General features: G+C 37.3%; 1 protein-coding gene across 2 annotated transcripts in view; it reads right to left on the bottom strand.

The window, feature by feature from the left end:
• The window catches only part of BRINP2 (BMP/retinoic acid inducible neural specific 2), a 179,311-nt gene that overhangs the window by 43,136 nt on the left and 120,926 nt on the right, over window positions 1-15,249 (bottom strand). For both annotated transcript variants that reach the window (XR_014175046.1, XM_081948966.1), the window contains exons 6-7: window positions 12,061-12,297; window positions 5,807-6,029 (exon numbers count right to left, since the gene is read on the bottom strand). Coding sequence is in view for 1 of the 2 variants with exons in the window: in XM_081948966.1 (XP_081805092.1) it covers window positions 5,807-6,029; window positions 12,061-12,297 (460 nt within the window). In the remaining variant the exon portion in view is untranslated. The remainder of the gene's footprint in view (window positions 1-5,806; window positions 6,030-12,060; window positions 12,298-15,249) is intronic.

Genomic DNA, 15,249 nt, shown 5'->3' with positions numbered 1-15,249 from the left:
TTTAATTCCTCTCCTGTTATTCATTCTGTTTGTATCCTAATGCAAGCAGTGGCAGGCCTGTTTTAGCCAGCCTGGCCCCAATATTTTAGTATCTAAAGTTGGGAATTGTTCAAACTACATTCCTGTGCTCCTTGCTTAGGCCAAAACCCAGGGAATTCTCAATTATCCTTCATCCTGTTTTCTTTTTCTTGTGGAAGTGTTCTGCAACTACAGTACAAGAGAATGAAGTACCTAAAATGCCTTGTTTGAACATTTCAAGTAACTTTTAAATGACCAAAGAGCAAACATAAAATCTTTGTGTTTTCTTTCTTTTTTTCAGATGAAGCACTGGAATTTTATCTATTTGAATAATCAAAATTATGCTTTCTGTGGCTTCTTGGGTGCAAAGATTTGAAAGCCTTCTGAAAGTCTGCAGTCTGGGCAATTCATGCTTTCAGGTAGTCCTCAACATATGACCACAATTGAGTCCAAAATATTCTTTGCTAAGCAAGACAGTTCTTAACTGAGGTTTGCCCCATTTTACGACCTTTCTTGCCACAGTTGTTAAGTGAATCACTGCAGTTGTTAAGTTAGTAGCATGGCTAGTAAGTGGCTTCCCCATTTGTTTGTCAGAAGGTTGCAAAAGGTGGTCACATGACCCTAGGACACTGCAACTGTCATAAAAACATGGCAGTTGCCAAGTATCTGAATTTTGATCATGTGACCACAGGGCAATGGTCATAAGTTGGAAATGCTGTCATAAGTCACTTTTTTCAGTACTTTTGTAACTTCCAATGGTCACTAAACGAATGGCTGTAAGTCAAGGATTGTATTCAGATGAATACAAGGCTACCCTGAACCTTCTCTGTAATTATGGGGTATTTTGTTTAACTTCACTTGGAGAAGTTGTATTCTCTCCTGGGCAACTTTAAAAGTCAGGGCAGAGGAACAGCATTTGGAAAGGGAAACATTCCAGAACTTTGCTACTTCATTCAAGTAGGTTCATTGCCCAAAGCAACAATACCAGCTGGCGTTTGTAATGCCTACAGGCCAATGCTATAATGTACCAACTGGGTACAAGGTTTTTCTATATTTTCATCACTACAACTCAAAGACGGTCGACTTTGTGAGCATCTAAAGTTGTAGGTCCACTAACAAGTCTTTCACACCCATTAATTGTCTTCCATTTGTAAAACCTGGCATACCAATTTATACTTTAATTTTTATGCCACTTTGATGATTAGTATTTGCCTTTCCATCATTTGCTGTGTTACTCAAAGCGTCTGTGCTTTTCATTTTTTCAGGTTACACATTTAACAGCTATGGCTCATTTCTCGTAGTACTATACTACTATTCTAGGCACTCTGCTTCTGCTTCAGCATTTTTCATTTCTTGGAGGACTGGTTTTATGCAGTGAAAGCTAAGCAAAAAAAAAAGGCAACTAAAGGAAACCTCCCAATTCCCATGCCCAGGAAAACAGCCAGCTCTTAAAAGCTTTCCAAAAGGCCAGAAGGGTTGAAGCCAATCTGGGATGGTGTCCTAAAAGGCAAGTGTTGCCTGAAACGTGATTAAAATAGGTCCACTTTCTCTAGGGTTCTGTGTAGCTATAGTGCAGCTTCCATTTCTACAATCTTCCTTAAAAAGGGAAGATTGAAAACAGAATGAAAATTATTCAAAATGGTTGGGTTCAATGATAGCTTTTTACAGAAACAATAGATTACTACTTAAGCATCAGTGGAACCAACCCATCTCTCACAGGCCTATGCCTAGACCAAACTATAAATCCCTCTTTGAGGGACGTGGATAGTTCTGAAATGTAAACAGAATAGAATAGAATAGAATAGAATAGAATAGAATAGAACAGAAAGATGGCTGCAGTCTCAGCTCTGAGATCCTTGCCCATTTCCTGGGGCCTTCCTCTTGGAACCTGATGTTCACAATGTCATTGCAAACTTGAAGAGTTTACTTTCTTGCCACCAATGTTGATACCTTCATCTCCCAGTTAAGTGTTCTGAAAATTTCTTCAGGGGCTAATGGTCAACTGACTAATGGCTTACTAACACTATCTGGGGAGATAGTGTTGTTATATTGCCAAAAAACTTCAGAGTGCATTGTTGCACACTTCAGCATACATGGATGGTGAATGAGTAATAAAGAAGGGTGACATTGATCAAGCAGCCTTTATTTATTGATTCAATCTTGAAAAGGCTTTCAATTTATCTCCCAAATCACTTTCATCGATATTGAACATGTCATTTCTCAATATTATTAGTAATGTCCCTGCATTGTTTGTGTATGTTTTTCTCAGATACCAAGAGGAATTTGAGATGATCATTTATCATCTCAAATGCATTGTTATGCTCTTTGAGCTACAGGAAATGTTTTTCAGCATCACACAATCTAGTATGTGGTTAAATCTTTCTACTTGTGTTTAGGGATTTTAATGGGATTATCCCATGTCTCATAATGCTTTTTTTCCAGTGATTGTTATATACTTAAGTGAGTGGGAATATCTACGCAGACATTATCTGACTGGTAAAATTATAGGTATGACTATATTTGCACCTGTTGTTCCATCTTTTTCTATCTTTCAGAGTTAGCATGTTGGAATCTCTTGCTCACATTTATTTCAATCATTAAGCCATAAGAAATATGAAGTTAGATGTCTGCTGGTTTCCGCTGTTTTCACACCAAAAATTCCTATTAAAGATTATTCTCCTTAATTGAAACTATGGCATCATCTGTTCTTCTCAACCTGCTGTTTGATAAACTTTATCAACTCAACTTTCCCATTTTATGGCACTCTGTGATTTTAGTGTTACAGAGGACGTTCCAAGATATTGTTTCAACATTTCCTATAGAGAAGTTGATGCAGAAAATAGAATGCTTTCTATTATTTTTAAAAATTCAGCAACCTTGATAAAAGCTGATGCAGCATCCCTGGCAAGCAAATTCAGTGAAGGAAAATTATAAGGGATTAAAAAAAATGCTACTCCTGCTTTCTTATATGGGTATCTTAATCATAGTCCTGACTTCTTTTTTTGTGTGTGTTTTTATTTTTTTTCCCCTTTTCACACCCCCCCCCGCCATACAATGTAAATCTCATACAAATGCTATACACCCCCAACCCCCCCCGCAAAAATTCACATTCAAATATTATACCAAATACTTTGCCCCCTCCCCCCGTCTTAAAGTAAATTACTCGTAACCCCTCTCCTCCCAACAAACACAATATAAATTTCTCTTAGATTAATAATAACACATTGATCCCATTTTCTAAGCTAATTTAACATCTGTAACTCTTAATATAAATTTCTCCTAGAATAACAACATAGTCCTGACTTCTTATGCCAGCTCTTGTAATTCATTTCTTCCAGCTTTCTAAGAAGTACATTTGCCATATTAGTAGTTCTTGTAGTACCAGAAGTATCAATAAATTCAAGAAAATGTTCTATAACAGCCCTATCGCAGGGATATGTTCACAGGTTTCTGTTGCTGTTACAAAGTACATGATTCAATTCTCAAGTTCCATATGACTGATGTCAAATGTGCAATTCAAAATCATAGTGTCATACCTTGCTGATTTTATATTTGCCAAAACTTCTCTTTGACTTTTGCTGCCATAACTTTATGGTTTTATTTCATTTTTTTCCCAATGTGTAGGGCTGTGTAGAATTTGTGAGATGATGCCTCTTCTTATATACACTTAGAATATAGCATAAATCCAGCTATGAATTTTAAATTTTAAGGAAATGTCCACTATTTGGAGCATACAACTGATTGATTCAGGTGAACTGGTTGGTGAATCACACCACTGGCTGGCCGTGTCCTCCCTGCCCGTCCCACCCTGCCCCTGCCACTCACTCCTTATTGCACCTTGCCTTCCTTGGGCAATGCCTAGAGTTGCACACATGGCATAGCTGCTTCTTCACTCTGGTTCCCTCAATTGCCTTGACCCCAAGGCCCAGCTGATCTCTGCCTGGTGACTCTTCCTTCGCTTCTCACCCAGTTACCTCCCACACAGTCCTCACCGCAAGCCCACTTGCCTGCCTTACCCACTACCTTACCCACAGAAGAGACTAGACTGACATCTGTCAGAAATGGTGTAGGGGCTCCTGCTTGGGCAGGGGAGGGGGGGGCTTGGACTAGATGACCTACAAAGTCCCTTCCAACACTGTTAATCTGTTAATTTTGTCTCTGAACAGACTGATGACATTTTTCTTGATGCTTATAACTTATGGAAATCTTTGATCTTAATATCTACTTAAACTGTTTCCACCTATGGAAAACTCTTTGGTGATTTGCTGACCTTTCATAGCACACCAAATGTGCAATCCCTATTTTTTCCAATCCTTTTTGGCTGTTGCATTTGCAACAAAAGCTACAGCATCTACACTTTGCCACTGCAAGGAATTTCATATTAGGACAAACTGAAACATCTTGTTTTTATTGTTTTGGAGGAGCATGAAGCTTTTCACTTGTTCTAACCCATGAAATACCTGGTGAGGGCTCAGGGGAGCCTACAGTCCTGACTAATCTACTGTAGATTTAAGAAATTTAATTTAACAGTAGCTGTTTCTTGTGTCCTCACCAACTCTTCCCTGACCTGCACTTTTCTTCAGCGACATGTTTAGTTATATCTGTTTGAAAGCAGTTGTTAGGTCAACTGCACTTGGACTAACTAGAAAGGTCATGATAATTTCTGCCTCTGTATCTCAAGAATTCTGCAGAGTTAAAAGGCTTCCTTTGCTTTTTGCCTCCTTTTGAGCATTATTTCAGATGTTTCTTTCCCCTTTCATTCATGGTTGTTGTTCTGTGCCAACTATGATACCTCTCAACTCTAAAAAAAAAAAATAAGCAGGGTGGTAGAAGGCTAAAATAGAATGATGTTAGTGTCTTTGGGACAAGTGCCCTCTTCTACCAATATTTCTTACTGTGTCCCTGAACAATTGACTGTCTATTCTCCTCAGGTGGATTCAAAGAAGCTTGTGAGAAGCATTTATTCATCAGTCTATGATCCTGGGGATACTGGAGAAATATAGAGTATGAGAGGGGCTTCCTCCTTCCTTTCTCCCTAAGTTTATCCTTTTTGTTATTTCTTCTCACTTTTTCTTGTTATTTCTCTTGCCCCTTACTTTCTTTAGCATCATACTTTCTTGTACCTCTGTGCATCTAGAGCAGAAGGATACATTTGCTCTAGCAACAATTTTCTACAATCTAAATAGTAACCCCTTCCACCTCAGTTTGCCTCCTAGTAAAATATTGCAATACTATGTTTTAGCATGTGCATGATATAAAGAGCCAGAAGAAAGATAGCAGGGATTTTTTTTTCATTTCATACTTTAATTCGTTCTTCCTATCATAAGATCACTGGCTTTCCTAGAGCAAATAAAAACAGTTACCTACATGCTGGTGCAGTGAATAAGGAAATGTTTACTTTTTGTGTTGGGCAGTTTCAGAAATACCTGCATAAGTATTTAGGTAATACACTTGATATTCCACTGCTAGAGACTGAAGGTAAGAAATTGTTGACTATAATTCCATTGTTTTCCTTCTGAGCTAAGTGGCTAATATTCTGAAGCTTATTTGAAATTCCATGGTTGATTGCAACAATCATGCAAAAATTATATCCAGAAATATTTCCAAAGTCAAGTCCACTTTGATTTCAAAACATTTCATGAATGGGTTTAGTATAGCATACCTCCAAATGAATCATTCTCTAATTTTCACTTACAACTATCTTTTCCCTGAATTTTCTCCCTGACTAGAATTGTGTAGGTCTGTAGGATTAAATTTACAATGCAAATATCACATTTGTTTAACTAACCTCTCCTTCAGGAGTTTGAAGCGAGGTTGCCTGGGACAGCGTTTTGCCAGATTGAAAAGGCGTCGGACAATCCGATGGCTTTTCTTAGATAACATCTTCAAAGTCATGCCCAATTTTTGATAGTGATGCTGAATATCAACATCTGCTGCCCAATATTGGGAGATGGCAGTTATGTTCAAGAAGCGATCCACTGGTAGCTTCTTCACAAGAGACTGTAGTTCCTCTGGGGAAACAAAACAAAATGTCAGTGACAAGAAAACACTGGAAAACACCACAAAATTGCTATAGTTTATTTCAATAATTAGAGGAGCATGGCATTAATTGAGCCTTGGATCATGCTACTTATTATTTAGTTATATTTCACCTTTATTATTTTTACAAATAACTCAAGATGATAAACATATCCAATGCAACTTCCTCCTCCTATTTTCCCCAAAACAACAACCCTGTGAGGTAACAACAACCCTGTGATGTAAGTTGGGCTGAGAGAGATGATTGCTCCAAAGTCAAGTAGGCTTTCATGGCTAAGGCGTTCCTGCAGATTTTACTTTGCTAGGCCTTGCTGACTATAGGGGATGGGGCTTCTTTCAAGGTCATTGAACCAGCACTGTCTGAAGACATTTCCATGCTCATGTGGCCAGAATGATGTCATGGAGTGCTATTACTTTCCCACTGAAGTGGTACCTATTTATCTATTTGCATTAGCATGCTTTTAAACTGCTAGCTTGGCAGAAGCTGGGGTAAGAATGAGAGCTCACCCTGTTGTATGGAGCTTGGGTCTTGAACCTGGGTTGCTGGCTTTCCAGACAAGCCCCATGTCTTAACTAATTACTTAATTAATTACTGAGCCATAATGCCACCAGTTCATGGCTAAAGTGGGCCTAGAATTCATGGGCTTCTGCTTTCTAGACTTGTACCTGAGCCACTAGACCAAACTGGCTCTCTACTTGAGGTTTCTAATGATGCAAGGTAAGGCCGATGGCTCCTAAATTTAAAAAAGGCTATGAATTGATCATCAACAATGAGCCTTGGAAAACAGAGCAAACAAGAATTCAGATCCCATGATAATATTATTCCACACTAGGATGAAATGTACTGATTTCTATTGAAACGATAGTAAATATTCTTCTTTTTAAATGATGTCCAATAACTTTGGGTAATTTACATGGATTAGCCCATCTTTTAAATACACTGGGCAATGACTTATTATTTTACATTTGTGCCTAACAGGATTTAGCTATTGTGTTTCCCTCTAATTGGTACATATCACTTACAGGAGAGGTAGAGGACCAAATAATGGAGAACAACACTGAGAAAAGAAGATTTATCCTGAACCCACTGAGGTAATAGTATCTTGCTTCTTTCATATTTTTTGGGGACAGAGGTGCTGAAATTTACTGGAGAGCTCGCACAGTTCCAATCAGCAGAAATTCCTTCAGACCATCCTATTTTATAGCTAACAAATTGTCAGAATTCTGAGAGTACTTCACTGAAATCTATTCTCCAAATGAAGTGTATATCCTACAAATAAGAAATAATTTGAGAATGGGTCTATAAATTAAAATGGGTAGCTACCTTTAAGACTATGCTCATTGTATGTACCTCTGTCAGGATCTGTCATATTTAAAATTCTTACAACTTCAGCTTCAATTCAGACATTTTGGGAGGAGGTTAATATGTGTGGGTTTACTTAGAATTGGTCTCCATCTTAAAGTCACTGTGGTAACACTACCCAAGAAAAAACATTAATATGGATGGAAGTAAATAGCTGGGTGCAACTCCCATAACTTGCCATCTTACTCAATTACAGATTGTTTGGTCTCTGGTTAGTAGCTTAGAAAACGTGGAGTCAATGGTAGGAGAAGAATTCCAGCCCTTAATCTCTAACCTCCATTCCTCACTTGTTAAATAATCACTGGCTTATCACAGAATTATTGAAGCGGACATACTATATTCAATTTAGAGAGGGAAGAATTCAATATATTTTTAAAACCTCCACCTTGACATTCTTTGGAAATTCATACAGTACTGGGAAATAAATTATAGGAAAAGCAATTTTAGTTGGATAAATGCTATTGAAGCTGAATCCAATACTTCTTGTCTCGTTTTAAGAGCTATGATGTCCATATATATTGTAAAAATCCAGTAAGTATCCTGTATTTGATGTAATTGTATTGACTACCTTTCTTTTTATATCAACTCATATTTTAAACTGAATAAAAATATATTTATTCTCTACTGGACATAAGCTAAACAACATTCAACTGAACAGAACACATACTGTACATATCCTTCCTTCTATCTCTCTATCTTCTATTTATCTTGAGTTTTAGATTCTTCTAAAGTCTTCAGACTGTTACTCTGCAAAAATGTGCCATGCACATTAGTAGAACTATATAAAGATATATAAAGAGCCCCTCTGTGAGGGATATGGGCTGTTAAGAAGTTTGATAAATAAATATGATGATTTATGAGCAAATAAAAAAGATTTTTAACTGAAATGTAAAATTCAAAATATGCAGTTTAACAATGATCGTGTATACATTACTTTTCTATATGTTTAAGACACTAATGAAATCTTCTGTAAACCTTCATCTATTTCAACGTATATTTCTGTATAGGTAATTAGATTTAAACTGTTTGTATTACTTCATTAAAAGAAACCAATCGATAGCTGCTTTGAGTACCCCATCCCCAGAGGTGGAAAGTAAGACACAAACTTAAATTATAAATTAATAAATATAAGAGAGAATGTCAAATGATTTGTTGGAAGTTTGATAGTAATCATATTTTTCAAATACGTTTGAGTTAGAGGGAAAAAGTATCTAATGCATAGATAATTGTAGAGAATTCTTATGCAGAGAATATGATTTGGTCATCCTTGAGAAACATTCTAAAAACTCAATCCATTGAATAATATATTTCTAAGTGTATATAATGTTAACTCACATAGTTGGACTCTTCTGTTATCTTCTGTTTTAATTCGGCAAACGAGAGTGCTTGAGTATTGTAAATTTGAAAGTGAGGCATATTTCCATTTATGTTCCAAACACAGAATATCTAAAAAAAATCTAGGCTTACCCATATATGCCAAAACCCAATTTCATTTTTCCCTCAACCATGTGGAACAGGAATCAGATTTCTATTTGTGAATGAATGGAAGTAATCACACCCTCAACCTGATGCTTTACGGATAATTCTTAGTGCTATTACAAACCTCATTCTGCTGCTGGTCCCATCAACTGTAACAACTCTCAGACAGTCCCTCTTCTCCTAAAGCTTATTATTATTAATTCTAATAATAATTATATATATTCCACCCATGTAGCTTAGGCTGCTATAAACTCTTGCAATTGGAAGGTTATACAGTACCGTGTATTTCTTTCTAGAGTACTAGCAGAGAAATTGGCAGTCTAATGCCCTTCAAAAATATTTCATTTTCATTCCCATCAGTTCTACAAAAGAGCTATGGAAGTTGCAATCCAAATCACATTGTCTATACCAGTGGTGGGATTCACTTACCTTCCCTACCGGTTTGCAAATGTGAGCACACGCGCCACATCTGCACATGTGCACCGACTTCTGCACATTGCAGTGCTCACACATGATGTTGGGGCAGGTGGGCGGAGCCTCCCGCAGCTGCCACTACCAGTTCGCCTGAACTGGAGAGAACTTGCTGAATACCACCTCTGGTCTATACCTAATCTAAGATTAGCACATTTATTTTTAAAGGCATTTCCAGACTAAATTGAATTCCCTGGAATTAAGCATGATTAAATAATAAATGAAGAATATGTGTTAAGCTATTTATTATGGGTCGCAGTGACTTGGATCAAGAGAATAAAGCTGAAATACCTGAGACTTTTTGTTTGGATGGTCAGTTTGGATCACTCAATAGGTCTCACCCTGAGTTTCCTCAAAGGGTCACTTTGAAGAGAATTGGAGATGGAGCAGAGCTATCTATATAAACAGGCCAAACTCCTTGAAGTCAGAGGTGGAGGATTCAAATATATCAAAAAGCAACATTTCTGCACACTTCTCACTCTTTCTGACCAAGCTCATGATACGATCTGCTCTAAAAACCACCATATAATGTGCAAAATACAGGAAGGATGCTTACATAGTGATGTCCCGGTGTTTGGAGGCCGTCGGGGTCTGGATGGGGGACAACAGACTTAAACTCAACCCCTCCAAGACTGAGTGGCTGTGGCTACCGGCACCTCGGTTCAGCCAGCTGATCCCATCGCTGGCCATAGGGGGCGAACAATTGCCCCCTGTGGAACGGGCGCGCAATTTGGGCGTCCTCCTTGATGCCCGGCTGTCAATGGATGACCATGTGGCAGCCGTGGCAAGGGGGGCGTTCCACCAGGTTCGCCTGGTGCGCCAATGCGCCCCCTACTGGACCAGGATGCCCTACGCACGGTCACTCATGCGCTGGTGATGTCCCGCCTGGATTACTGCAACGCTCTCTACATGGGGCTGCCCTTGGGACGCGCCCGGAGACTGCAGTTAGTTCAGAACGCAGCCGCGCGGGCTGTGATGGGGAGTACGAGGTACTCCCACGTAACACCTCTCCTGCGCGAGCTGCACTGGCTGCCTGTGGTTTTCCGGGTGCGTTTCAAGGTGCTGATTACCATCTTTAAAGTGCTCCATGGCACGGGACCTAGTTACTTGCGGGATCGCATCCTCCCACATACATCCCTGCGGCCAATACGCTCACACAGGGAGGGACTTCTCCTGGTGCCGTCCACTAGGCAATGCCAGCGGGCAACACCAAGGAGTAGGGCCTTCTCTGTGATGGGCCCAACCCTCTGGAATGACCTCCCCCCCGACATTAGAACCACTTCTGACCTCCGCTCCTTCCGGCAAAAACTGAAGACCCACCTGTTCCGATTAGCAGGCCTGGCATAATTCAACTGTCCCTCCTGGCAAATGTATTACATCTGGTTATTTTAGGGGCTTTTTAATTTACTGTATTTGTTTTTAGGGGTTTGAATTTATTTTATATCTGCTTTGTACAGTTCTTTTAACTACATTTTAACCTCCTCCATGTCAATTGTCAACTGTACATATTTAATTTAATTTTATTGTATCCTGTTATATTTTGTATGAACTGTACACCGCCCCGAGTCCCTTGCGGGAGAGGGGGCGGTCTAGAAGCATTAATATTATTATTATTATTATTATTATTATTATTATTATTATTATTATTATTATTATTATTATTATTATTATTATTATTATTATTATTATTATTATTATAGGAAGAAAGAGGGAGGGAGGAGTAGAGAGAGGGGGGGAATTCAGCTGAAATGCCACTACCTGAGGTTCACTAGGATAGGAGTGAAATACCTTCTGTAGCCAGGATCATACTTTTATTATTTTATTAATGCTACCCTTGAGGAATGCAAGGGCATAATAATAATCTGAAATTGTTACCAAAAGGGACAAGATTGAAATGTTTAAGTAGCTTTTAGGAAGTAAAAGGAAAAAAATCATCTTAACTCCATCAAATTATTTGTCTTGATCTTTTTCCTCCAAGGCTGATCTGCTGAAAACTGTCTACAATCTTAGGCAGTTCTAGGGACTACAAAAATAATTCTTGGAGGCTATGTGTAGCCTATAAGCTTTGGTTGTCCATCCTACAACCTGGTTCAGACCCTTAATTTTTTGTAATACCTTTCTAAAGTAAAATGAAAACAATAGGCTTTAGAAAAGAGAAGACCAACATGCACAAGCAAGAATGTAGTCACAAGCAGTTAAGCATGTATTGTGTTACATTACATTACCGCCATGTAATCTCACTGATTACACAGCAGACTAATATGGGTATCCCTTCCAGAGAGACAATCAGTAACAAAAATTAGTCATTCTCACAAAAGAAACCACATTAATATCTACTTCAAAGAAGTATTAGAACTGGTGATGCAATTTATTTCTACAAATAACAATGAAGCCATTTACATGGATTGATTAATCACAGTCACAATAGGCTTCTAATTTGTGTAAGCTCGAATTTATAAATGACAGAATACTTTAGGTGTCAAGGAAGATGTCAAAAAGACTAACCAGTTGATGGCCTACCCAGCCAATATTTCCTCATTTCAAACTAAGCATGTTGGAAACAAACAAATTTCTGAAACTGGAAAGAATTATGGTTGTTGCTGAATATATTGCTGAATATATTGCTGGCACTATTAATGGCAGAGTACAAAAAATGTGACATCGATCATCTCCTAAAGTCCCCATCTCACCTGATTCCCGAAACTGTTGGTTGTGATTCTCCCAGATTTCTTGGATCTGGAGAAGGCTGTCTTCCATACTCTGGATGTCGGTCTCAGGACAATTGCATTGTGGGTAATTAAACCCACATTGGCACCAGCAGTCATTATCTCGGCACAGCAGCTCCCCTTCTGAATTGCAGGTGATGTAACTTAGGGCAGCAACAACAAAGCGTTCTCGTAGGTACTCAGGTAATACTGCCTGAAGACCTATCAAAGGAATAGAGAGTACTCACAACCTTAGTACAGTGATATCCACATTGTGAATAAATGAGTATTTTGGAAATCAGACTTCTCCCCTCATAGTTCTTTTCAGGGGAGTAAACATTTAAATATCACTAATTAATTTTTCAAAATTGTGAATGTAAAAAGAAAAAAGAGGTAAAAATGGTAAGTTCAGCTAATTGTTGACAAAGTGGTATTTCAAAGGTAACACTGATATTTGCAGAGGGTCATTTTTAGATAAAAAATACTTCACATTAATTTTGTTTTGGGGGGCTAACTGGTTATTTAGAGATATTCAATTCTTAAAATTATATACTGATCTTCTGGAAATTAATAGGTAGCCTGCAAATATGAATACAGTATATTTTTATGATAGCAAAAAAAAAATGATACTAGAACATTGGAAGACTACCCATTCTCACTTAAGTATGCAGCAGCATGAAGTGGTAAGTTCCCCCTCTACAGCTAAACAATCATCTTACTGCTATGAATTCCAGTTAGGATTTATTTAGAAATCTAAACTGCATATATCAGTTGATATATTTATATGTTTAACTTTTCATTTGTTTCTCATTAAATAAAATGACTTCAGTATTAATAACTTTATTGTATGAGACACGTATATGCACAAGTTTTATTTGATACACTGAAAATATCTGTTTTATGTTTTTCCTATTTTTTCTTCTTTTTAAAAAAAAACCATAAAATAATAAACAAACCAACAAATGGCCCAAGCAATGAAATTATTGTAGTGGGATCTGGAAACCTATCTTCCTGCTGATTAAAACATTTCTAGAGGAAAACATACATAATATTTCCACATTCTTCCAATATTGATCCTCAAACTTAGAATGCATTACCATGAATAGATAGGCAGTACAACCAAAGCTATAATCACAACTTGATGAAAAACTGGACAGCTAAAGATAGATTGATAAGAAAAGTTTAAAATGCAACTTTTTGCTCACCATAGCTGAAACGCAAATATGTTAGAATAGTAAATGACACTGTGGCAGGGATCTTAATGCAGAATTGGTCTGATGCTCTCTTGATTGCTGAATGCGAATATAGAATGCACTGAATGTAGTGCTTTCTTTTGATAATTTCTGAATTATTTTGCACTAGAGAAGAAAGCTTCCTAAGATTATGATTATCACACTAGAGCTACAAGATTCAACTTCCTACTGCAAAGTCTCCAGTGAAGCATACTGCTGTTAGGTAAGCTATACTGAATGCAATATTCTTAAGGATGGTGGATTTTATTTTTGAAACCAGTTTCTTCGTAAGTAGATCACAGATTAAGTCTTGCCCAGGAACGCTTCTCGTAGGAAAAGCGTAAAGTTAGATCATTCCTTTGCAAATGAGCTCCATCATATGGACACAGGACACATTTTTGGCTTTTACTATTCTTTTGAGTTCATTTTAGAAAACAATACTGGTAAATCAAGTGAAAATAGGACGGGTAGAACAGGACTGAAACTGAAAATAGGATTGGTAGAACAGTCAGTTAGATTCTCTATAGTAATACATTTATTTTGACTTAGTCCAGGTTGATGGTGTTATTTCCACCAACTGTGGAAAAAGAGAAAATGATTTTTGCTGCCTGCAAATTGAGGAAAAAACTGAAACATCTCATAGCACTGGAAGGGAAGACACGTCTCAGTATAATGCCTTGTTCATTTAGCTGTGATTGTGTTCATCAGTTTGGCTTTCTTATTGACTTCATCTTTTTTTCAGTGAAGAAAATTGCCTGGGAATTACCAGAATAATTTTTTCTCATAATCTGAATATACTGTCTTTTTGGTCATGTCTATCCTCCTCCATTCAAAAACAAGATAAATTAATATTCAATAATAATATTGGATAAATTTGTATCCAATAATATGTGCTGGCAATTGGACACATCATTCTAAATTATATTGGCAATATTGAGAATATCACTTAAGTAATGCACACATTTTCAAAGCATATTTTCTTCAGTTGTAGACCATGTATTTGCAATCAACAAATTTATAGCCATATCAAGATATTTTCAGCAGACACTGTAAATAACACCTCTGATCAATTCACACTCTACTGTAGCCATTAGTAATTATTAATATTGAATGGGTAATATTAGAATCTCTCTCAATTCTGCTAATTTGTGAACATCTCTGCAAAGGAGTACACACAATCCCCAGGAATGTACATCTGAGCACTTAAATTTTAGTAATCCTAATTTATATCTGTAATATATTCCAAAGCCAAAAACTGCAATTGAGCAATATGTTATTTATTTATTTATTTATTTATTGCCGTGTCTTTGAGTCAGGTTTGGCTTCTGGCAACTGCTTAGACAAGTTAATTAGGACCAGCCAAAATGCCATCACACAATTTCTTCAGCTGACTTTTTTGTCTAATTATTTATAATTAATTTTTACTTTTGCTAATATAAGGTCAATTAAATTTCTTTTACTTCTGTTCTGTATTAATCCAGGAGCTGTGCTTTTTGTTCAGAGCACAACCTTTAGATTTTCTGAAATTAGGGAATGGGGATGAGATGGGGAAGTCACTGATAAAATGTGCTAATGATCAGTAATTTAGTCTAACCATTTTGAGTCTAAACTGCAATTTATGTCCACGATATCTAATCAAATGGGGTGGGGGAGGGTGGTCTACTTATTCTTGATCTCACAGCCTAAAGAAAATTCTAAGAACCTGAAATTTTACATTATTTCCTCTGATGGACTAGCATAGTTATTCTTGTGTATGTATATTTGTTTGTGAATGTATTACATGCTAATGAAAAAATTATACAGTATATGTATATGTGTGTATATATGTATGTATATGTGTACACACACACACACACACACACACACACAGAGAGAGAGAGAGAGAGAGAGAGTTCTGACCCAGCTCTCCAAGCATGACAAACCCTCTAAAGTTAACTCAAAG

This window comes from Natrix helvetica (genome assembly GCF_964273705.1).
Source record: "Natrix helvetica genome assembly, chromosome: 3".
Taxonomy (NCBI): domain Eukaryota; kingdom Metazoa; phylum Chordata; class Lepidosauria; order Squamata; family Natricidae; genus Natrix; species Natrix helvetica.
The sequence above is the reverse complement of the archived record's forward strand: the minus strand, read 5'-3'. Positions and strand labels throughout refer to the sequence as shown.